We start from the raw sequence: 24,579 nt of genomic DNA on the forward strand, positions 1-24,579 counted from the left end.
AAATAATTTATACTAATTTATACTAAGTTTTTAGCTAATTGACTGTCAAATTTCAATGAAATTCAGTGAAGGACGTAATATTCAATTTGATTCAAGTTTTATTTACCAAATGGTAAAAACTTTCTAATTAGATTTCTTTTCAGTTGAAGAGAAACGGCATAAAATCGGTAGATCTGTGCATCGCATCCTTCATCCTTTGATCAACCAGAAATTAAACAGAACTCGTTTCGATACAGAAAATGTGTCATATTTTAGGAAGCGAATTTTTTTTCGAAAAGAACAAACGCGTGTTCTTTGTGCAAACTGTCAAAACAGCTGTCGCCCTGATGGTAATTCAATTGTAAACCGAGCTGTCCCACATGAATGGGTCGACACTTGGGTCACATTACACTCGACACCCCCAACAAAGGGTGTCGAAAATAATCGCCGGATCATAACAGCAGAACACTCCAGTTCGTCTACCGTCGCTGTAGAAAGCTCAACACCCGAAATTACCTGATCGTAGTAGGCGTATCAAATGGGTGGAGCTTCAGCACGAGAACATCACTACAAGTCATAATATTTAGTTAGTTAGTTCCAAGGAGTAGCTCGTGTGGTGTGGATCGAAGTTCCCCGAAAAAAACGCCGTCAAAGAGTTCAGTTCGAAGTTGAGATGTGTCGCCCTTAGTGCAGTACCAGTGGTACTCCCGCCCTAAATGAGGAGTTTGGAGGTTTCTTGAGTGCGCGTTCCGTTCCCGCAGAAAGCAATGACTGTTACGGGCAATTTGGGCATTATGCACAGACACTGCTTTGGATATCCATTTCAAGGTAGAGCGCACGTTTGCCACCCCATTTTGCGGCGATGCTAACCGCGGCTCTGTTGCCAGGTCAAGGTCGGGTCAACCAGCTGGGTGGCGTCTTCATAAACGGGCGACCCTTGCCCAACCACATAAGACTGAAGATTGTTGAGATGGCCGCCAACGGGATCCGACCCTGCGTCATCTCCAGACAGTTGAGGGTGTCCCACGGGTGCGTCAGCAAGATACTGAACAGATACCAGGTGAGGGTTTTGGACCGGGAGATTTATGGCTAATGGGAGATTGCTTAATTGGAATCGGTAAAGTACGTGATTCGTCATTGGTTATCGATTTTTAATTAGTGAGGAATGTAATGGCTTTCTGTTGTGACTAATATATGGGTCAGGTTGTTATCATGGTCGTAAAAAGGATTTTTGCGGGTTTTAGAGGTTGCGCGATTTGCATGGTGGGTGTGCGACGGATCGAAGGTACCGACGGAAGAGATTCTGGTACTGCTAACAATAAGTACCACAACGCATAATTCAAAAATCACTCTTCCTGATGATTCTTTCAAAATTTTTCTTTTCGAATCTTCAATTCTATTTATATTTAAATGGCAATTTCTCAAAAACCAGATGACGGTACCCTGATGGTACCGAATTTGAAACACCACCACGCAGAGATTTTGTGACAATTCGCACAAAACATTTGCCTTATTTTCAAAATCTCTTACTATTTATTGTGATTGCGCACTTAAACCTTTCATTCCCTTTGAGATTCTGGTGAAGTACCTACTTGTGTTGCTACATTTGAGAACATTTTTAAATCGGAATCTGATATCGATAGTACCGAATTTCAAACACTAAACACAAATTTGCCAAAACACTAGCTAGGGTTGTTTTTTTAATTTAGAGAAAACTTCAACCATTTACTATGATTGAGCACTTTATGGTATCATTTTCTCCGGGATTCTAGCGAAGTACCACTCGTGTTAATGAAGTTACGAAGAAAAGTTTTAAATTTGAATCTGCTATTTTTTTTCAAGTTACAATTTCTCCTTCACAAAAACTTAATTTAAATAATCATTCTTTCAATTTAAATTGCGGTGAGGTACCATAAGTTGGTACCAAATTTCGGACACCGCGTAATGAATTGGAATAATGAGATGGAGGTTCTTGAAATTTGGAATTAAACAGTAATTACCGTACAATAAAAGCAATTGGTTACAGATTTTGTTTTTCAAAGTTCGGGTTCGTATTTTGTAGATGTGGTACTAGTAGTGCTGAAATCTTGGGTTCTTGACGTCCACTTTCTCACAAATTTAAATTTTTGCGTTTAACAATTTAATTGAAATAATTATTCTATCCTGCCAGCTGAGTTGGTCTAATTATTGTGAACTCGAAAATGGTACCATAATTCGGTACCCACTCCCGAAAAGCAAATAACGATTTGGAATCTGTGGGAACAATACTTATTATTATTAAAACTAGTAAAACATTATCATTTTTAAAGTAATAAGACATGTATTTCAAATTTTTGAAACTTTATTTTGACAATTACTTGATCTAAAAATGTATCAATTTTGATTTTTTATGTCAAATTTTAAAAACAAGTTTTTAACTAGTTATTAGAATAAATTATGTTATCAGACTTGCAGCTTAGCACTTTCAGATTTTATTTGACTAATTTTAAAACGTCTGAGCAGGTACCTAGATTTAGACCAAAAATAAAAATTTGGCACCACTAGTTACCAAGGTACTTCTTTTTGAAATTTGAGTTGTTCAAGAAATGTTAACAAGAAATCCAAATTTGATTTACTATTTTAGTGTCGAGATTGATTTATTTGTTTTAGTTTTTCAAAATTTCAATTTTTAACGACCATGACAACTTTCCCATTTTTCAAAAATTTAAATCTAGAATGCTATATTCTTGAGCTTCTCAAAAATTGTTTAGCACAAACAAAAAAAACTTAATAAGTTTTTCACACATTCCAAATCAGACAACCAGATTTCCTGGAAAGTGCTTCTGAAATTTGAAAAAAATCAAACAAATCAAGTCATTTTGACTTAATTTCTTAATAGTTAGTTTTACAATGTTTTTCTTTTGATTTTCCTCTTTTGTCAACTGTATTTCACAACTTCTCAAAACTATTTCATATTTACATCACTTTGACATTTAATAGAGATAGGAAATAGTTTTGAGAAATAGGGAAATATAATTGACAAAAGAAGAAAACCAAAAAAAAAACAGTGTAGATTAAATTAAAAAAAAAAAGAGTCTACTATAAAGTCTACGCTAGACTTAAAATATTCAAAATTCTTTAGGTTTTCTAAAATGAAAGCGAAATAAAGATGATGATGATAAGCTTTTCGCAAGTTGGTGTTTTTTCTTTGAAATTAAAGGTTCATTTTTTCGAGAGTTCATTTTAAATAATTGTTTTTTAGGTTTAGAACGTTTAACAAAAGAAGTCAATAGAAATAGCTCAGTTATTTAAATCTTCGAATAATTGTATCCAATTAGCTTTCACAAATTTGATTAATTTTTCAATTTAAGGAACAACTTAATTGAAATAATTGTTCCACAATCTCAGAATCAATGTAAACCTGAACGTAGTACCATAATTTGTAACCCATAATTTGGCACCCGTTTTGAAGTACCAAATAAAAATCTAAATTTGATTATTTTTTATTTAAACACGTAAACACGTTTTAGATGTGGATTGTCAAACTCAAGGTCACTTAAAACTTATGATTGAACTGTACGTTAGTGAGAAATCTGTCATAAATACCAAACAGGTACTCTTATCTATCTTATATACGCGCCTAGTTACTTTTTCTGGTAGTGCCAACTTAACGACAAGTCCCCAGTCCACATCTATAACGTTCCGACAATAGATACTGTTTGAAATAAACTTAGATTTTCCTTCAACAAAAAATTTAAAAATCACCTAAACTTCATTTAAATCAGTTTTTCTTAAATTGAATTTTTCAGAATTTCTCTTAGTGTGACAGAACAAACTGTATTTAGCAAGTTGTAGTAGTGCTTTTGAATCTTAGGTATTTTACAAATTTCAAAAAAGTACACCTATCACTTTATTTTTATTGAAAAACTGAAACATTTGTTTCTTAATGGTAGAAACTACTTAGTACGGAAGTCAAAACCCTAAAAATTTTGGAACCACAAAAATCAGATGTCTTTTTAATGTTAATAACACTAAATCTTCAATTTCCTGAAATTTGATCATTTTCATTTTCGCAAAATTTAATTGAATCGTTATCTAAGCGATTAGTTTAAGCATGGTACCACATTTTGGTACCCAACTGTAATAATTAAAAAAAATTGGAACTAACGATTTGTACAAATTGTACCTAATGTGTTCAGTTTTTATTGACTTTTTTTTTGAAAAACTTATAAAACAACACTATTGGTTCCACAGTCTTTCAGTTAAACATTAATATAGTTTCAAATACTTTTTTACAAAACAAACATTTTCATTATTTCCAAAATAAAAATTTTTTGACGCTCCCCACAAAAAGCTCCCGATTTTCTGTTTGTTATGGTCTATTAGATTAACTTGTTCGAACCAAAAGAAGCTAACTTAATTGACTTTCTTCACTCTCGCAAGAAACTGGAACCCAACCGTTTGTAAAGTATCATTTTCCACACTGAAACTCCGAAACTCCAGGCTATTCACACTTCCGTGTGTTGAATAAAAACTGGTATTTTTTTTGAACCGCACCATTTGAATAAATTTCACAGAAAATGCCACCAAACCAATTTCTCTTTCATCCGGTACCGTTACGTTATTTTATTAATGTTCAATTAAATTAGCAACGATTGAAGTACTCCTCTCTATGGATAATTTAACACCTGTAGTATTTTTCAAGTCGATTATAATAACAGTCCAATAAACCGAGCTGAACAGTAAACTCGCTTAAAAACGCAACAATACAAATATGACCACACTTTCGCACTCCCATTGTGACGATTTTCGAAATTTCGATCGAAAAAAGTGCAACAATAAAAGCGGAAATCTCGTCTACGCCACTGGTTCTTTTATTGGACTGTCATAAATCACCGGTCACAAACGAAAACACTCGTTTCCTTTGTTTCGATTTCATCGATTTCCACCGATTCTTAAACAATTATTCCATAACGTAATTTTGGTGGAATAAAAATGAAAATTCGACACCAAGGGAATTATGTTATTTGGGATGGACCGCGACGCCCCGAAACACCATCAATTCGAAATCCCAAATGACAATTACTTGCAACAATGCGATTCAATAAAGCAACATAATCGGTTAAATGTCACAATTATTGATACTAATAATAACAATTCTAAAGTTTTCTGTAAATGATCCAGTTCAGTTATGGCGAATTCAATAGCGTGAATTGTTTCGAAATTTATTATGTCATAAAATATAAAAAAATCAAGTAGGTTTGTATTGTTATCTGCTGAACAAGTGTATCGTAACCGGCGACATTGTTACAATTTGTTTTAAAATTGCGCCACTTGGTGATAATTTTTTAATTTGAACAAACACCGAACAGATAAAACTGGTTTTATTGCATGTGCGAAAATGTCAAATGTAAGTTGCAAGAACTATTCGTCAGAATTAAATTTGTGCCAAATTAAAATGACAATTAGCGTCAAAACATCAAAACGTCATCATTCAGAAGAGTCACATTTGCAGAACTGATTCGAGCAAATGGCAAAATCTGACAGTTAAATGACACAAGTTGTATTAATTAGAAACACCAATTGAACAATTTACTTCTTTCATCCATAACTCCAAAATTCCATTACTTATAACGGTGAGAAGTCATAAACATCATTGTCTCTTTTCGTTATAAGGGTGGACAAAAATTAGAATATCATTATCTTAAAACTCCTTTCGTTCGAAGTCTCGTGAGTTAAAATTACAGAAGCAAAATATTTTTTCATCGAAAATTCGTTGGTCAAAACAGGAGTTTTCCATTTTAACACTTTTTCATTTGTGGAGTTTTTTCCATTACACATTATCGTGAAAAGAAATTAGAGCTCGTTAATAAATGTTCGCTCTGATATCATTTGAACGAAATTTCATTAAGCCAAAGCATAATTTTATTTTATGGCTTTTTCTTGATTTACAATTTGGAAATTTATTACCTATAATGATGATAAGTCACAACATCATTATTACCACTATTTCATTAATTATAACGATGGATGATAAATGAACCTTTACAAGCAACAAAATTTTCCTATTTCGAAACAAAAAATATTCTATAATAATGAAAAACGATGTTGCAATCATCGAATAACAATTCTTCGCCCAAATCTCATTAGCTAAAACGAAAACAAAATTGTTATTGTCATTTGATAAATATTCTGTTTGTCAAACTCTGAAATAATTCGATGCAATGAAAATTTATCTAACGCAATTTTGCGTTTATTCCCATTTTATAATTTGATCATTACCGTCGCCATTGTATTATTATTTTTTTTTTATTTCAAACCGAATTTCTTACTTTCAAGATTAATAGTGATAGTACTGAAATAGCGATCGTAGAATCTGGATCTTCTCATTAATTTTTTTATATTTAAATCTGTGTCAGTTTTTCCATCTGAGCAATCTTTTGTGTCATAAATACCATAAGTTATAACATGCAATAATTTATCCTATTAATAAAAAAGTGATACAGTAATAATAAATTCAACTTTATCTCGACAATAAATGTCAATTTTGAAGTAATTCAAATAAGATTTCATTAATCTAGAACGGGATTTGATTCTGTGGCTTTTCCTAGTTTTGTAACTACGAAAACTCATTACTTATAATTACGTATCGATGATGTGTCAAAATTTCATCCCGTCACCGTTTCATTAGCCCAAATAGGAAAAAGTAGTTTCCGCTGAATAAGAGAATCTATTCATTATAAATTAATGTAGATTGATGTCGAAATGTCACAGTCTCGAACAGTCAAGGGTTCAAATTCGGAAATAAAATGGGACAATTTTTGAAATGAAGAGATTTTCAGTGTTCAAACTCCCAAACTTCACTTTTCCTTAATCCCATTTGTCCGAAACCCCACCAGTCCAAACCCCCATCGTTCATAATGAACATTCCCAGACCAAATGTGCAACAAAGTACGTCGCCGATTAAAATCGGAGCCAGGAACAATCCGCACGCCTCTGCTCGCCGCCACGGCCCATTTGTCCGAATCCATGGTTTTCTTCAAACCCCATCATCCATAATAGCGTCACGAGACATTAAAATCCGATTCTATTTTTACAGGAAACGGGATCCATAAGGCCAGGTGTGATTGGCGGGTCGAAGCCGCGCGTCGCGACGCCCGAAGTCGAGAACAGGATCGAACAGTACAAGAGGGAGAACCCGTCGATTTTCAGCTGGGAGATCAGGGACAGGCTAGTCAAGGAGGGCATCTGCGACAGGAGCACGGCGCCCAGCGTCTCGGCGATATCCAGGCTACTCAGGGGGAAGGGGGGAGAGTGCGATGGTGAGTCAAAAGACGATATTGCGTTTGGGAGAAAAAAGGAAAAAAATGCGTACAAAAAGTTCTTCGGGTTTGTGTTTGAAAACTAGAGGTTGCAGTCACTTCCTGCGAAATCGAAATACCTATCTGGAAAATAATAAGTTATTTGTGATAGCGAATTTTCTCAAATAACTCCTATTTAGATTCAATCAGTTATCATAATAAATATAAAATTATATATTTATCATTATTATTATTATTATTATTACTATTATTAATATTTCTAATCATTACTTTATTCAATCCGACATAACTGACTTCCTGATACTTTGACAGCAATCCATATATCAATTTGCACTGACGTAATTTTGGTGTAATGAGAATTTGGTAGTTTAGCATTCTAATATTCTGGCTTCTATAACTAATGGAATGGTAATGATATTTGGACATATCATTAGTAGTAACAAGTTTTTTAAATTATAATATCAGAATGAATCAAAACTGACACTTCTTAATGAGATATTAATGAGGTTTTTATTACATCGAATTGTCTAATGATTTTTTTAAACGAGGGAAGTTTGGTCAAATGGAATCTTGACCGAATAATAAAATTTCATAATACAAAAATTTGCAGTTTTGTAGTTTTTTCAAAAACTCAAGCGTCAACTAATTTGGAAGAGTTTTAAAAATAAATATTTTGAACTGATGGTTTTTAGAAATTACGATTCTTCGATTCGATACAAGAACTGAGTGACTCATGAAAGAAAACTTTTGTCTGTCATTATATCCAATGGAATAATAAGGAACGACAGTTACGCACTTATCATGACTTTAAATAGATTTTTTTTAATTTATTAATTTAAAGATAACATTTTATAACAATAGGAACTTGTGTTGTTATCAATATATGTGTAATAATATTCCGTTTAACATTATTACTTGTAGCATTTGTGAGATAAAATTTTGCATGAATGAAGAAACTGCTACAGATTCTGTAATGAAAGATGTGTCTACTTATTCTAACTATTGAGATTTCGATGAAGTGACGTTTGAGGTTGATTCCGACATCTCTAAACAATGATAATGCATTTTTCGTAGTTCTGTTGCAATTCAAAGTTTGTTTTTGTTTATTGAAACCTGTGAAGTTTTTTCGCAATTGCGCGGCCATTTTGTCCGTCGTCCGCCATCTTAAATATCTGTCATACTCGACGATCGCTACCGTATCACGCAATTATTCACAGTCGACCAAGTCCAACGATCGCGACAAACAATAAACGGAGGATATTAAAATAAAACGGTCGACTGGCTTCCGCAACAATAAAACAACAAAATGTAGGTGGTCCTCGTTATCCCCGGATTCGTCCGGGACGCTTCGGTCGCCGGACCCGCTACCGATAATTGCGTAACAGGGGAGCCCAATTAAAGTAAAACCAACAGATCATTATGTTAATAAAATACGAGCGCCACGCTTAGCTGGATAGCCTGATGGCGGCTTTAATTAACGTTGTTACTCGGTAAACAAATTGAATTCGTAATTAGAGTAGCGTCCTTGGGCCGAAGGGGCTGTCGTTTTTCGTTTTATCGAATGCGCTCCGTAATTATCGCTCGCGTCGCTCCTGCGAGGTGTTTTCATCGGCAAACATCACAAAAAAACGAAAAAAAATCGAAACGGATCGGGTTTCAGGCGGCGAAACTGAAAGAGCCGTCCTTAATAGATATCCGATGACGTAACAAATTGTTGAAGGGATTTTTTTCGACGGCCGACATCCAATCATCTCCGATGTCGGCAAACTTCTCACCTCTGCGCCACGATTTCGTGTCGGTTTTTCTATTTTTAACGAGTTTTCTGTTTGTTTTTTGCGGCGACGGTGCAGATGGTTCGCGTCACGACGAGGACTCGCCGCTTCCGGGGGCAGACCCCGCCCGACGGGACACCAAACTACCAAAAAAAAATCTTTTTTTTTTTCTAAATCAGAAGTTAATTATCTACAGTGTGTCTTACTTGAGATGAATATACCGTATTTCTTTAGGCGCACCACATGCGTTTTGTGAATTAGTTTCATGCGACACGCTAAAATCGTTCGCATCACGCCAAAATCGTTCGCAAATTTTGACGCATACTAGAAAAGTGATACCAAGCATCAAGAACCACCAAAATGACAGGTATAAGAGAGGTTAGGTTTATCAACCAAACAATATTAACTAAATCAGTTTGTAATGGTTTTAAACCAATTACAACTCCTAAGAATAATAAATTTTTTTGACTCGTTTCTCGAGGCATCATTTCACTTTCTTTTTTTAATATTGACAACAGGCAATGAATGACAGAAATGATATTTGACACTTGCCGGCGGCTTGGAGGTTATGTTTAGTGTAGTGCGGGACCTTATCATCGAAAGGCGGCAAACAATTTTTTCCGATCCAAGCACCCTACGATATTACAATAATTTTTGAACACTACTCCGTCTCCAGCCGCCTCTAGTCACCCCCATTTGAAATGAGTCTGAGACTGTACTATTGTTTAAACAATAAATGGTGACCACTTTAAATGTTTAATTTGATTAAAGCTGGAACGTTTATTACCTAGTTGTTTTGAGACTGTAATAAAAATCTTGTTAATCTTTTTTGCTATTTGTTATTATTAATAGCTCAGTTAAATATGTTTCCGCCCTATTTAGGCTTTGAGTGCTTTATTGATATGCTTTCATTGCTCTAGCCAGGCAAACTTGATTGATCTCATCGGAAAAATATCTTATTTTTAAAATAAACCACAGAACTTTTCGGGCGGACACCCAGTATAGTTTTTTAAATTGTTAATTGATGGAAATAGTCACATATAGTTTTTTTTATCTCGCAAATCCTAAGAAATCTAATTGTTTTGATTTTACCATTATCATTATAAAAGAGAGCACGGCATCGAAACCGGATATATTTATCATTGCGGACACTTCTATCAAGTAACGACAATTCCTTTGCAACCACAATTTATATAATTTATTTTTCTTTTATTATTATTACTATTTTGATTTAATTTTCTGTATCGTTTCGCAACAAATAAACCAAACCATCTGAAAATTAGGCCAGATAACGTGATTTATATCAGTCTGCATTGTGATAACTGTCAAAATTACGACTGGTATAACGCTGTGGCACTGAAATTGGCATTATCTTCTAGGCGATAGCCACAATCTGCAATGTGATTAACAGTGTAGTGTTTTCAATGCAGCAATATTCTTTCCATGCAGCCAACAAACAATAAAATGTAATTGAAAAATGTATTATTTCCGAAATGAACGCGTCTTCGGCGTTGCCGCAATTAGCGTACTGGAATGGAGGCAATTTAAATTTTGACAAAAAAAGTGAAAATTATCAGGTACTTTGGTGTTGTCAATAACGGATCGTAAATCTTGATTTACGACGCCATTGTGTTGGGAAATGTGAAAAAACTGATTAAAACGGGAAGGACGCGTCTACTCCTTTCGGTCGTCGCGAGGGAAGACGTCAAGTAGATAAATAAATACATTTTCATTGGCAAAAATAAAGAAATAGAAAATGATAAATTAAATTGTAAAAGTCTAGCAAAAAATTATGAATTGTGAAGGGAATGGGGCCTAAGACGGTGCCTTGCGGCACTCCATGCTCCACTATTGTACTGATAAGTGAAGAAATTATTGTGTTTTGTAGAGATTTGGATTGATTCCTCGTGAAACACGAAAATTCAATAGTTTTTGAGAAGGAGAAAAAATGTATGGAGTAATAAAAATGAAGAAAGGTTAAGTTACAAGACGATAACGAGCACATAAAAATCAAATAAAATTAATTCGCTTGTAAATATATAAAATATAGAATAACAACAAACAATAGAAGATTTGATGGACTGTGACAAATTGTCAAAAAGTCTGACGAGGGCTGTCATAATAATATGAATTGTCACGGCGTGAAATTCTAATCGGAATTTCTTTTTCTTTGTGATTTTTGTTTGTTTTTTTGGACTGATAAAAATGTGAGTAATTCGAATAGAAATTTCAAGGTCAATCAGGATGACAGTTGTTCGATTTTATCAAAATTTCATTAGTAAAAAAAAACATTTATTTAATTTATTTTTTAAGTTGTATTAGGTACACATAATTAATAAATAATAAAGAGCAGTGAATTGTACTTTCATTTATTAAAATTTCATTAACTAGATATTTAAGAAATGTATTACTATTGACGTTTTTTTCCACTTTTTATTTGTAATTTCAAAATTTCATTATTTATAAATATTGTTGTAAAAAATCAAACATTATTGTCGCTATGCCATTAATTATAACAGTAGGCGAAAGTAAGATTTTTATTATTATATACTTCAAAATTTCATACCACTCAAATGCCGTTGATTGGAATTATAAAATAGAGAATATTTTTTCGGAAATTGTTGACAAACGAGCACTTCGCGTACCTAAAACAGGCCGCGAAATCCAATTTCGCGGCCGTTGCTTTTAACAACGGCCGTTAAAGTAAACGACAAATCAGAGTTTCTATGTAAAACTGGCGTTTAGATTTTTCGGGTATGAAATTAGAAACCGCAGAATTTATAATATGTACTTTTTAACTCCTAAGTACCTACACGAAACTGAAACATCACTTTCAGTACAGTTCTCTTCCGACATTTTTACGATTATGTATTTACAAAATGAATTGTTTTATTTATTATTTCCATAGCGATACCTAAGCCGAATTTATATTTATTTATTGACAGTGAAATAAATTTTGCTAGTTCGTTTTATAATAATTACGAATTTTCGGTTGGCCGCGAAATCCTTTAACGTCCTCGAGATTGCACTGCCTCGGCCGCAAGCGACCTCGGCGACAATTTTTCTCTCGGTGCGTTAAAGAATGATTTCCCGGCCTTGATATACAAATAACCATTTTCATTTGCACAGATTTATTTATCTAAAATCCTATTACACATAATGACGAAAAGAAATTATTCTAAATGTTGATTTTGATTGAACAAAACTCCATTAAATCACTACAACTATATTTAACGACATTTCGCTGACTTACAATAAGTAATTTGAAACTGTAGTGTTTGTGATGATGATGAGTCACAACATAACCATTGCAACTACATGTTTCATTAGTTGTTTTATAATAATAAAAAAATATATTACAATTATCGAATTAATTAAAAATTATATAACAATGTTTTTATTATTCGAAAAACATTCTCTTTAACAACAAACTATGAATCAATTCGGTCCAATTGAAGCAGTTTTCAATTTATTCCGATTTTATAATTAATTTGGTCAGTATCATTATTTACAGTCAAAATCTTTTAATTTCGAAATTGTCGTCGTATTGCGGTATTCGTCAAAATACCAATAGCCAAAAGGTGCAAAAATGTAGAGCACGTTGACATCGAGAAGTACACGGGCGGTCCTGTGATCTACGTTATAACCAGTTATATCAGACACCACGTGTTGTGTATTTTTCTCTTTGCATGTCCTATATCTACCGGAATCATTTTCAAGACAATTTTTTATAAATTGGACGCTACTGAAATACCCATTGCAGGATTTTCACATTGACGAAACCTCAACGGATCAAATTCAAATAAATATTCATTTTCTAAATCTTGAATCTAAAACTTCTCATTAGTTTGGTACAACCAATTTTAGTCCATTCTTTCAACTGAGTAATTTATTGTGTCATAAATATTATAAAAGTTATGCGATAATCCAAAAATATATTTTCGATTAAATTAGCTAATTAGCTAAGTAATCAAAAAGTCCCATTAGCTATAAACAGTTACAACATATGTACTACTTAACCAAAATCTTTTTATTTCAAATTTTCATTACTTCGAACTGTTCAGTTTTCGAATATGCATTCTGTATACAGGGTGTTTCTGAAATAGGTGCATTAATTTTAACTGGTAATCGAACTCGTCAAAAGGAACAACTTTTCTATCTACCATTTTGCCGAAAAACGATGTTTAATTCCAAAAAAAAATTGGAGAGATTTTTCACTAAAATAGCCCCACGCCACTAAATACTGCAATGGCTAATTGAGATCAGCGTTAATATGAAAAAACATCCATTTTCATCCAGAAAACGTGTTTTAACGCCGAAATCGAAATTCAAATAAATCTACCCGTGTAGCAAAAAATCCACTTCGTAAGAATCTGGTTGTTTTACGTTTTTAGGTAGCTTAGTTTTGGAGATATGAACGGTTTTAGGAAAATCTTTCCAATTTTTTTAAGCCATTACGCAACGTTTTTCGCCAAAATGGCAGAGAGAAAAGTTGTTCCTTTTGATGAGTTCTATTATCAGTTAAAATTAATGCACATATTTCAGAAACACCCTGTATTATACAGGGTGACTTCAAAAGTTATGCAGATATTTTAACCAGTGGTAGAACCCCACAATAAGTAACGATTAAACCTAAAATGCCTTATACAAATGTTGATATTTTTCGAGAAAAAGGGGCATAGTTTTTCAAAAAAAGTTTGGGAGCCACGGAATTTTGTGAAAAAATGAGATTTTTTTGTTATCATTTAATTCAAAATCAAGTCACTTTGACAAGAACCTCAATTTAAATCACGAATGGCTTTTACCAACATGGAGAAAACCGATATGGTTTTGATGAATGGCGAAGCCCGTGGACATTCAGGCTAGCACGGCAAATCTACGGTGGAAGGTTTCCTCAAAGGATATTTCCCTTGATAGTTCGGTTTTCTTGGACACGTGCTGAAGCTTGCATTGCAAACGATGGCAGGCATTTTTAGCAACTTCTTTGATGTTTCATTTTATGCTTTTACTCACAATTACAGTCTTTTTACTTTGTTGTTTAAGCTTTTGTTGTTTTCTGAATAAGTCGCAGGCACTATTTTATCATTACTTTGCAAATTTTATCAAAAATTCATGATGAAGCTAAAAAAAATAAACATAACCTAGAATAACAGAAAAACCTTGACAACTGCCCACCAAATTTGAAAATGTTCAGCGGTTCCCAAACAAAATGATTCCTTTGATTCTTTTTAAACCATTAACATTTTATGAGGAAAATTGGGTTATTTTGTCTTCTTTTAGCACGTACTACCTCAGGTTAAAATATCTGCACAACTTTCAAAATCACACTGTACATGTGTTTTGAGAAACTAAAATTTATAGAAAACAGTTTTCCTCTCCTTTACGACGCATCCCATTCTTATTATTTATTTACAGTTGTCTGCATTTTATTTTCGACAAGAATGATTTTTTTAGATGTTTATTATCCACAGGAAAATGGGACATGCCTCTTGGGCCAGGAATTTTTACATGGTTTAGTCGACCTCGTCGAGTACTTTGACTCGACTGTCGTTGAAGGTTAACGCAAATAGAAGAAATCAATAACGCACTTAAGACCTACTCGGCAATTCTCGCTCTACATCTTGGCCACAAATACAAACGTACCAATGTATTGAACACTGGAAAATATTTCTGTTTGTAAGACCTTCGAGTGTACGCCGAAAGCTGCCGTCAACGCCAACTTCGAATCCACCCAGCCATGCCACAACATTTCCAGTGACTGGCTTTCACACCTCCGACTAAATTTAGCATCATTGTTTTCTTACAGGTGTACAAATCGATTCCGCCACAATTTACCGACCCCACCGGATCGATAATGAAAATACCTGAACACACCCCTAATTAAAGTAATTAAAATGTGGCCCCCTCGATTTGTACCCGTCGTACCTCAAAAAAAAAAAACACACACAACACAGACGCGCGCACGAATTAATCGTCCCCCGGACGAAAAATCTCATTATTTTTTCCCCAAATTAGGTGAAACGGTGTTGCCGCCGCAATAATGACAACAATGGGAACAAAGACCACCTGTGGATGAAACACATGCCGACGTACTAAAAAAACCATAAATCTTGTTCTCGCCCGGAACGGCGGGTCCGGAGGAAAGTGTGGGGACGGGGGTGTCTTCGTGGGCTAATTATGGGTCAGCGGAGTGTGCGATTCGGGTCTCGGGATGGTGTGATTATTATTAATGGTGGGGAATGTCACAAATAACTGGCAATTTCGCGTTTACTGTAACTAATCCCGTAATTTTCCCGTCATGGTGCATGTGCAGAGGAACTGAATTGTTAAGGGAGACCGGATCTGGCACCGGTGGAGTTTTCATGGTTCGGACAAAACTTCAAGAGATTTTGCATTTCAGACAAATCCACTGACAACGAGGGTGTGAGCGACTGCGACAGCGAGCCGGGGATCCCCCTGAAGCGCAAGCAGCGCCGCTCCCGGACCACCTTCACCGCCCACCAGCTCGACGAGCTGGAAAAAGCGTTCGAGCGCACCCAATACCCCGACATCTACACCAGAGAGGAGCTGGCCCAAAGGACCAAACTGACCGAGGCGCGGATCCAGGTGTGGTTCAGCAACAGGCGCGCCCGCCTCCGCAAGCAGATCACGTCGGCGGCGACGCCCCTCGTCCGCAGCTACGTGGCCGTCTCCAACGCCGCCGACAGGTACCCGCCCCTCGGACAGTCGATGAACGAGGACGCGTTCAACTCCGTCGCGACGCCCACCCCCACATCAGGTACTGTATTGTTCTACAAAGGATAGGTCCTAAAAGTGTGCCTTGCAGTGATGACCGAACTGTACCCGAGTCCGGTGCCTGGGCACTCCACCTCGCCCAATCTCCCCCTCACCGCCCACAACATCCCCCACAACCCCTACCCCTCCCACTCCATCTACCCCCCGTCGAATCTGATGCAAATGGCGCCGCCGACCACCCTGTCTAACATCCAGCCCGGCTCGCCCATCGGCAACATCCAGAACCTGAGCCAGAGCGGCATCGGGTACAACAAGGACAACAACGGGAACAACGTTTCGGACCCCAACACGAGCCAGCATCAGGGCTACCCGTCCGGGACGACCAGTATGGTCACGATTTTGGGCCCCAACAGTGGTGAGTCCACCCAGTGGTCAAAACCTCGACTGATTTTTTTGTTGCAGGAAATAGCAACAGTAACGAGACGCCGTGCGAGACCACCCCTTCCAACAACAATATCCAGTGGGGGATGCCCTCCACGCAACTGCCTCGGAATCCGAGCCCGGGGAATCACATTCCCACCAGTTTGGGCCAGATCGGACAGCCCCTCGGCCAAAGTTTTAGTGCTTTTGGACAAAACGCGATAGACAATTCGGGGCTGCACTATTCGACTCACAACTCCCCCAAGAGCTTCGGACATCAACCCTACTACAGTTGGTTCTGATATGACAAAACTTCATTCAAATATGACATTGGGGCCATGGCCTTGAACAGTTTTCAAAAAAGGCTTTTGACAGTTCAATGTGTTATTCACGCCGGACATGATCCACCAGGGAAAAAAATATTTCTTACAATACTAGGAAATGACGTTTAAAAAACGTAAAATTTATCGATTAATGGAGTTTGCAAAAGTCGATCTTACTTTTGGCAAATTTCGAAAACGCTGTATATTTTCCTTGTATTTAGTTTTTGTTTTTATATGTATTATGTGCACTGTATCTACGGGATATCCAGGAGAAAAAACCAAATGGGGCAGAAGAAAAAATAATCACCCACCGTAAATTATTTAAGTTTAAGTAATATATTGATTAGTTTTAAACACATTTTTTTCAATATTATAGTTGTATTTCTTTGTATTATACTGTGAATAAATCGGAATATGAATTTTGTTGCTTGATCTTTTAAATACAGTACAGCAGCCATTACCGCCATTTTGTTGCAACACAATACGCTATATTTACGACTGAATTGACTGCGGCACTTACCTTACATAATTTTGATTTTGCAAAGAAAATAACTTCGATTTTATTTCGCAGGTATGCAACCAAACATACACCAGTGTCCCTCTCGGTCGTCACGTACACGCACAGATCGTCACGTTCCGAACATCACCGAATCCGATCAACTCTCTTTTTGTTTGGTTCGACCGCCAGATCTAGGGTAGAAAAACGAAACGATGTTAAAATGTATACTTATCTTGATCATTTTTATCACATCGAAGTTTGATTTCCTACATTACATAGTGAATAAATCTCTATCACAGTGATGGGGTTTCCGAGTCGTCTTTCTGAAACCGCCGACGTTCGATCGTTTCAGACGGACGACCAGCAAACGCCATAACAAATATAATTTCAGTATCTACGTAACAATTCAAATATAAAAAACGAGGTGTAGAAAAACATACAAACTAAAAACCTTCAGTCTAGACTAAGGCTTGGAAAAATCACTCTAAAACAAGTCCGCAAATGATCCTGGGGATGTTTGTGCTTTGGTTTCGATCTTTGGTCAAGCGATACAAGAGAAACTGGAAATTTATAGATTCAGGGTGCACAAGAGTTGCTGGCCCGTCGTGGTGATAAGCTTGTTGATTTGATTGGCGTGCATCGTCTCCTTACAGATCATCACGAACGGTTCGTAATTCTGGATCTCGTTCAAAACGTCGAGCTCGTTCTCGAGATAACTCAACTCGTTGCCGACATAACCTAACTCCGCATTTCTGTTGTCTCCCTCTCCGGTCGTGCTGAAACGCTGCGGAAACACTTGGACCAACTGGTCTAGCGTCATGGAAGTGGCGACGTGGGTCAAAATATCTGCAACAGACACGAAAATGTTACAACGTCACCACACCTAACCTCACTTTTCATAACCTCACCTTTTAGGAGTTTTTTGTGGAAGAAACAAACCCTCTTTAGCACTTCGTTCTGGCTGAGCCTCAAGATCCGCCTCTGCACCGTGGCTATCAGAAACTTCCATTCGTCTGTACGCGCGAACCGGTCCTGCAAGTCACCCGTGAGACTACCAACGTGACAATCAAAAACCACCAACCTTGCCGAACTGCAGCAGACACTGCGGACACGCATCGATCAACAGCTGCACCGCGTCGTTCGTACCCACTATGATCGATTGCAGACTCAAACCGCCCCTGAGATTCTCGTTGAGGGACAGGAACGCGCCCACCTCCCCCAGGACTTGTTTCGAGACGATCTGACTCGACAGTACTGCTTGGAGTTTTTTCAGGACGAAATCCGCCTCCTCGTTGTGCCTCCAGGTCGGCTTGGGGGTGTAGTTGTCGAGGCACGCCTCGTACAGCTTCGACGTGATCTCGACCTGAAACGGGGGCATCTTGTCGAGGTAGTCGTGCCGGAAGCTGGCGAACAAGTAAGTCTCTTGGGACTTCTTGTCGGACTTGTCGTCGAAATACGGCTTCGGTTTCTCGTCGTTCTCCCCCATTATCTCCCTCTCCAACTTGCTGAAACTGTGACACACTGAGTACTGTGTTCAGTCTGCGGTCCGCACCTCACCTCGAACTCATCTCATCTCGCTTGCTCGTGTCTTCTTTCAACTGTAAAATCTGCAACTGGGACAGATACGAGCGCACCAGCAATTTCATCGCCTCGTTCGCCCCTCTTTCGTAGATTATCTTCGAAATGTCCGTGTCCCCCATCTTGGCGAAGTACTGCCGGAAGTACGTCTCTAGGGTTTTTTGTAAAACTAGACTGGCAGTACTGCTGTCGCTTCCGATACTCGACGGGAGGTACTCCAGGAAGACCTGGAACGGATCGGTGAGTCTCACTGGTGCGACAGTGGCGCCCTCACCTTGATCAGTTTGTTCAAATTGATCGCTTTCTTCTCCATGATCAGGTGGACAAGAGTCTCGGAAAGAGTGTCCGGATGGGAACCGATCAGAACGACGGCGAATTCAGAAAATGTGGTCACCAGTTTGATTTTCCCTTGGAAGTTCTGGGTACTGTCAAAAAGTAAGTCCCAGTTGGACTGCAAAGTGGAGAAGAGGTCGGCTTGAGGGATTTCGGACAGGCACTCCAGCGCCCTCTTGGGGTTGCACTTGTGGGTGTAGAGCACCGCCAAAGCTAGGTACTTTTCGGTACGTTTCGGACTGTCCCTGAAACACCTAGACGTGAAAGTACTCTACTGTTTTCGAGTAGTACCTCGGCAGTTTCTCGGTGAGTATTTGTATCAACCTATCGGTAGAGTACTCCCTCAAGATGCTGCTTTTGAGGATCAAATTAGGCAAATCGTCCAGATCGTGATTTTCCAGCAGTTCCAAAATATTTTCGGCAAAGTTTTGTTTGGAACCACCGCTGAAGTACTTGTCAGCCTCCCAACTGTGCTTCATCTCGAGCAGTACCGCCCTCAGATAGTGCATCAACCCTTTGGTCAACTGCAAAAACAGTCGTAAACAACTGTCACAAGTGGCGCCACCTACTCACGTGACTGTTCGACTGTTCCTGTATTTTTTTGACTCGTCTTAACACTTCGAACGGTAGAATCCGCGCCATCTTGTAGTACGGTATCGACAAAGCGTACTCCTCTTCGTTGGTACACCTGTCAAACGTCTGTCAAAATCTCCGAGTCAAACTAACCTCACTTACATGACATAATGATCGGCCAGTAACACGCACGAAGTCCTGTAGGTCTCGATGACGTCATCGTTGTTACTCTTCACTGCCAATAGCAGTTTGACGTTCTCGTCGACCACGCCCCATTTTTTCAGCACAAGCGCCACCCTCAAGATCACGTGGGATTCGCTCATCAAGTGACAGTACGTCTGACTGGACGTGAACCGGTGCACGTTCGCGACTATGGAGATGTCGTTGAAGATGGTCTTGGGGGTGGGGAGTTCGAGGTTGTACAACGTCCAGTAGGAGGCGGTCGAGCTGCTGTTCGAGCTGACCGAGTGAGTGGGAGAGCTGTCGGAGTTGGCTAAGAGGACCAGGTTGTGGTCGGAGAGGAGGATCTGCTCGACGCCGAGAAACGGTCGCAACCCCACGAGACAAACGGGGTCGGCGATCGACGGACACGCCACGGAGACGTCGTCCACCGTTTCGAAACTGCGACAGAGCTGGTGGCCGAAGCGGAGCGTGTAGGTCTCGAGGCCTGTCTCGGTGAGGGCGTGGAGGAAATAGTCCTCCATGACTAGCTTGTGCACGGGGGCGGTGAAGGGGTAGACGGCTATGCAGTGCTCCCCCTCGACGCACTCGTTCTCGCTAAAGTAGTGCAAGTAGCCCTCTTGCTGCGTGGCCACCATGCACACCACACTGTTCAGACACTTGCGGTAATCGCTCCTCATCACCTTCTCCGACACCTTCGACTTGTTCAAGGTCTCGTCGATGTACAGAGGTTTGAGAATCATGCACTTGAACTCTTCGGTGATCTGTCTTTGGGCACTCTCCACCAAAATGGGAATCAGCTTCAGCTGGATCAAACTCTTCACTTCATAGTTGGACGATTTCGTCTAAAAACAAGAGAACATCAAGTGTCACAAGGTGGCGTCGTGGACTTTACTTCTGCCGCTGAGTTGGAGTGGATCTTGGCCACCATGTCTTTGTCGGAGAAGGTGAACGGACTGTGCTTGTGGATGACGCTGTTGTCGCGCACAATGCTCGGCAGGTGGACTGTCAGTTTGGTCCTTCCCAAGCCGAAGGACTCGTCCCTCACCAGTTTCTTGTAATCGATGGCTTCGTCCTGCGATTCTGAAAAATGAAAGATCAACGGGGATGACAACTGTAATGGCTGCTGGAGGGGAAGACGATTGTACTAGAAGTCATTGGTGGAGAAGGGGGACAGTAACAACAAATGTGTAATGGCCGCTGGAGGGGAAGTCGATGGTAGTAAAAGGGATTGGTGGAGGAGCGGACCGTTACTATAAACGCCCAATGGCCGCTGGAGGGGAAGTCACTTGTACTAAAAGACAGGAAATGGCTGCAACAAATGTGTAATGGCCGCTGGAGGAGAAGCGCCAGAAAAACGCCTGGAGAGTAATAGCTTCGAACCACTCACGTCCAAAATTGAAGTCGTGCTCGCCCGAACTTGTCATCTCGACGTTCCCCTCCCTGTGCCCCAACTTGAACATGTACATGCTGTCCCTGCTCATGCAAGCGACGTAATTCTCGCAGGCCGCCAACTGTATCGGAGAAAACGTCAGCTCGAGACAGACCGGCATCTCCTCAAAATCGATGAATCTCATCCTGGATATATCGTGGGTCCTGACTTGGAACCTGTAGATGTCGATGATCCTCTTCGACAGGACGAAGAGATTTCCGGAGACCTGACAACACTCAATGTAGTTCGGATTTCGCTTGACCGGAATCTCGATCATCTCCAGACTGCCCAGTTCCGACTGGTTGGTGGTCGGGGTGACCCTCCCCGCGATTCTCGCCCGCATCGGCTGCACCATCCCGCACTCCGACGAGCCCAGACTGACGCCGCTGCTGGTCATTTTCGATTGTTGCATGGCCGCGACGCTGTCCCAGTTGATGTAGACCCTGATGAAGTTGGTGTCTTTGTTCTGTCGGTTGAACTTCGTCTCGAGGGTGGCGACGAAGTCGCCTGAAATGTCACCGTTCAGTCGGCTTAAATGTCAAACCCCGGGAGTCGTCACCGTTCCGGCAGTGCACGATCTGGATGACCTCGTCCACAGAAGGAAACGTGAAGAGGACGTCCGACTCGTTGTTCAGGTCGCGCACCTCGACGCAGTTGCTCGTCAGGGCCAGGAGGAGCTTGTCCGGGGGTGCCACGGTGCACGCCGTCGGCTGCTCCACCGTCTGGATGTGCTGGCTCGCGAAGTGGTGCACCGATATCACCCGGACCATGGTCGCAAGTGCTGCAACGGAATTTTCGCGTGACTACGTCGCGCCCACACCGATTCGGTGCGTGTTTCGCAAGTTCGAGTCTTGTCTCGCCCAAAATTATGCGAATTAGGAGAGTCCCTTCTAAATTATTGATTAACCTGTTAACCTAATTCCGCCGGCCCACGCACGCAATTTTCAACCGCCAATCGAGGGCTCTTACCTGGGATGCGACGATCAAATCTGAATTGTGCCGAAGTGTGCACTTGGTCGTTTTCGCGGCCAAAACGAACACTCACAGTTTTAAAATCATTTCGACTACATTTGTTGATTATTTTGACATTTGTTTGACATTTGGGTGTGCCGCCATCTGTAGCGCCGTAGACTAACCACAAATAACCAACCTGCATCACTCAATTTTTCACTTTCACTAAGTTATATAAAAATACAATTCACTTTGTGTTCATCTAACCGATCACATAATAACATGTAATAGTACTAGTAATTATTTCATTGCCAGTAACTTTGAAAGTTGGTCACGAGAGGTCGCTAGTGCGCGGAACACACTAGATTGGTTCATAACTTTACTTCAGATGATTTGAACAATAAATTTCTGAAAAAATGCTTAAAAAACTTGTAAATACATTTATTGCTTTCAACTGTCATAAATTCTCATTTTTTTTTCTTTTGTAAACTGCCTCCTAACTGCTCTAAAGCAAAAAATAGCAGATAACCAACCGTTGCCCTAGACAACACATTCAAAGTGACATTTCTTGAAAAATTTGTCAAAACTGTCAAAAGCAAATGCGAAATCATTTTTAATAGATTTGGAAGCTTTGGGGACGTCGTTTCAAACAATAAAATTTTGTATGCAACTCGTTTCTGTGCAAATTGGGCTTTACTAATTGCCCTCGAGACCTTAAAATCCTCTCTACGCTCGTATTTCAATCTGGCCTCTCGGGCAATTAGAAAAACCCAATTTACACAGAACCTCGTTGCATAAACAACTATTATTTTCAAGTAACGTCAAATAGATGAACAAGAAAATAAGATAAAATGCATTCACGTTGTTTTGGCATAATGGGAGGCCATGGAAATTTTGCATTTAATTTGGTACCTAATAAAGCTGTCTGTTGAATTAGGTTATGTTTTTCTAAGTTTGAGGTTATAAATAGCGTCAATATCTAGTGCATTGTTGTCAGTTTTACTAGTTTGCAATAGAACAATACTCAGACATCGCGGGAAATTCAGCAACATGTTAGGCGTTTTAGTAACACAAATCAAACAGTGTGTCCAACGTTAAAAAAATAAATCATGTCCTCCCATTATTCTAAAACAACGTCGAGGGTGTTTAGACCCTTTTATATACATTACAATCGCTGGTGTTTCTATGGCTGTACATATGGCAACATTGCTAAATTTCGACGTAGAGGAAACTGAAAAGGTTAGATTTTTAAATTCTTCCACGCATTGCATTAAGACAATTTTTAATTTTCTGTTAAGCAAATTGCATCACATTAAACTAATTTTTTTTAAAGAACATGCCTCGATTTGATAAAATTATAGTGTCATTTCAGTTGTGCCAACTTGTACCGTCTTCAGTTACTGTACATGTAGAATTTTAGGGATATTTATCGTTTAATCAACATACATCAGATTTTTTATTTATTCCAGTTACGATACATAATTAAAACACTTTCGCAAATTCAAATCTCCCTCCAATTTCGTTAGGAAATCGGTCTGTCAACGAGAATAATCGCGGCGTTGTCATTTTCCTAAGTGGAAAGTTGGTGTAAGTTTGACAGCTGGCGAGTGTTCAAAGTAAATTGATTAAAAAGAAGAATAGCGTTAATGGCTCCGAAATTGAGTCAATTTTGCAAATTTCGTCCCACATAAGCCGTCGTCCGCCGGAGGCGTTCTCCGTGTGGGGCGGCGGCCGACCGATTACGTTCAATCATCGGCAATAAAAATTGATGGTCGATCGGCGGTCGGCCACCCTGTATAATGCGTCGAGGCCGGCGGCGGCGGCTTCGTGCGTTTCGCCACCTTGTGTTGTGCAATTTTTGGGCAAATTGTGAGATCCGCAACGGCACATTTGAAATTTAGATTGGGCCGCGATGCAAAAACACGCAACTGTCCGATCATTATTCGAGGACTGCATTGTGCGATGCGCCACCTGTCGGCCGATAAAGTTGACGACGCGTTTGACGTTTGGCGATCATCGCCGCCTTCCTGAATAAATCGGCCGGAACGGAAACGATATCAATCAAAGTGACCGTGGCACGAGATTTCGGATTTGAATTTCAAATTGTCATTCATCAGCGACCGTTGTTGTATAATATTTGCAATGGATTTTGAATAAATTATGCGGCCGGAAATGCGAATACACGAGGGGCAATTACACTGGACATTTCCTGTCGACGGCGGCGTGACGTTTTCGAAAAAGTCGCCCGAGGGGACGAGCGGCGGCGGCGTTGCATAACGTCGGGACGTGTCGTTATTTGTTAAACACAAGACTCCTTTTAGTCCACTATATCAAATATCGTGCATTATACACTGGTAGGCGGTGACGATGAATCTTCTGACCTAGAAAGTATCCTGGTTCCGTTTATCCCACTCCCGAGGGGTTGACGCAGGGGCGGCTCCGGTTGCATTTCACCCGTATTCGATTCCTTCTTTCAAGATTTTCCTTCGTTTCTCTCGTTTTG

The 24,579-nt window shown here is 39.2% G+C and overlaps 2 protein-coding genes across 4 annotated transcripts in view; one reads left to right on the forward strand and one right to left on the reverse strand.

Annotated features, from left to right (window-relative positions):
- The first annotated feature begins 211 nt into the window (after positions 1 to 211).
- On the forward strand, positions 212 to 16,990 carry LOC138129178 (protein gooseberry-like). Its single transcript, XM_069045433.1, has 6 exons — positions 212 to 807; positions 867 to 1,039; positions 7,058 to 7,280; positions 15,453 to 15,830; positions 15,879 to 16,202; positions 16,250 to 16,990. Exons 1-6 carry the CDS (start codon positions 747 to 749, stop codon positions 16,507 to 16,509), a joined length of 1,419 nt encoding a protein of 472 aa, XP_068901534.1. The 5' UTR covers positions 212 to 746; the 3' UTR covers positions 16,510 to 16,990.
- Positions 16,991 to 17,240: 250 nt separating this feature from the next.
- The window catches only part of LOC138129171 (uncharacterized), a 31,494-nt gene continuing 24,155 nt past the window's right edge, over positions 17,241 to 24,579 (reverse strand). Inside the window, exons 1-12 of one of the 3 annotated variants that reach the window (XM_069045423.1) lie at positions 22,095 to 22,296; positions 21,685 to 21,906; positions 21,084 to 21,632; positions 20,589 to 20,776; positions 19,676 to 20,538; positions 19,514 to 19,628; positions 19,232 to 19,464; positions 18,882 to 19,185; positions 18,587 to 18,834; positions 18,111 to 18,540; positions 17,938 to 18,061; positions 17,241 to 17,875 (exon numbers count right to left, since the gene is read on the reverse strand). In XM_069045423.1, the coding sequence (XP_068901524.1) occupies positions 17,598 to 17,875; positions 17,938 to 18,061; positions 18,111 to 18,540; positions 18,587 to 18,834; positions 18,882 to 19,185; positions 19,232 to 19,464; positions 19,514 to 19,628; positions 19,676 to 20,538; positions 20,589 to 20,776; positions 21,084 to 21,632; positions 21,685 to 21,906; positions 22,095 to 22,281 (3,741 nt within the window). In that variant the 5' untranslated portion in view covers positions 22,282 to 22,296 and the 3' untranslated portion in view covers positions 17,241 to 17,597. Of the gene's footprint in view, positions 17,876 to 17,937; positions 18,062 to 18,110; positions 18,541 to 18,586; positions 18,835 to 18,881; positions 19,195 to 19,231; positions 19,465 to 19,513; positions 19,629 to 19,675; positions 20,539 to 20,588; positions 20,777 to 21,083; positions 21,633 to 21,684; positions 21,907 to 22,094; positions 22,297 to 24,579 lie in introns of those variants that run through there. The other 2 variants (XM_069045421.1, XM_069045424.1) reach the window with 2 other exon arrangements.

This window comes from Tenebrio molitor, chromosome 4, assembly GCF_963966145.1.
Source record: "Tenebrio molitor chromosome 4, icTenMoli1.1, whole genome shotgun sequence".
In the NCBI taxonomy this organism is placed as follows: Eukaryota; Metazoa; Arthropoda; class Insecta; order Coleoptera; family Tenebrionidae; genus Tenebrio; species Tenebrio molitor.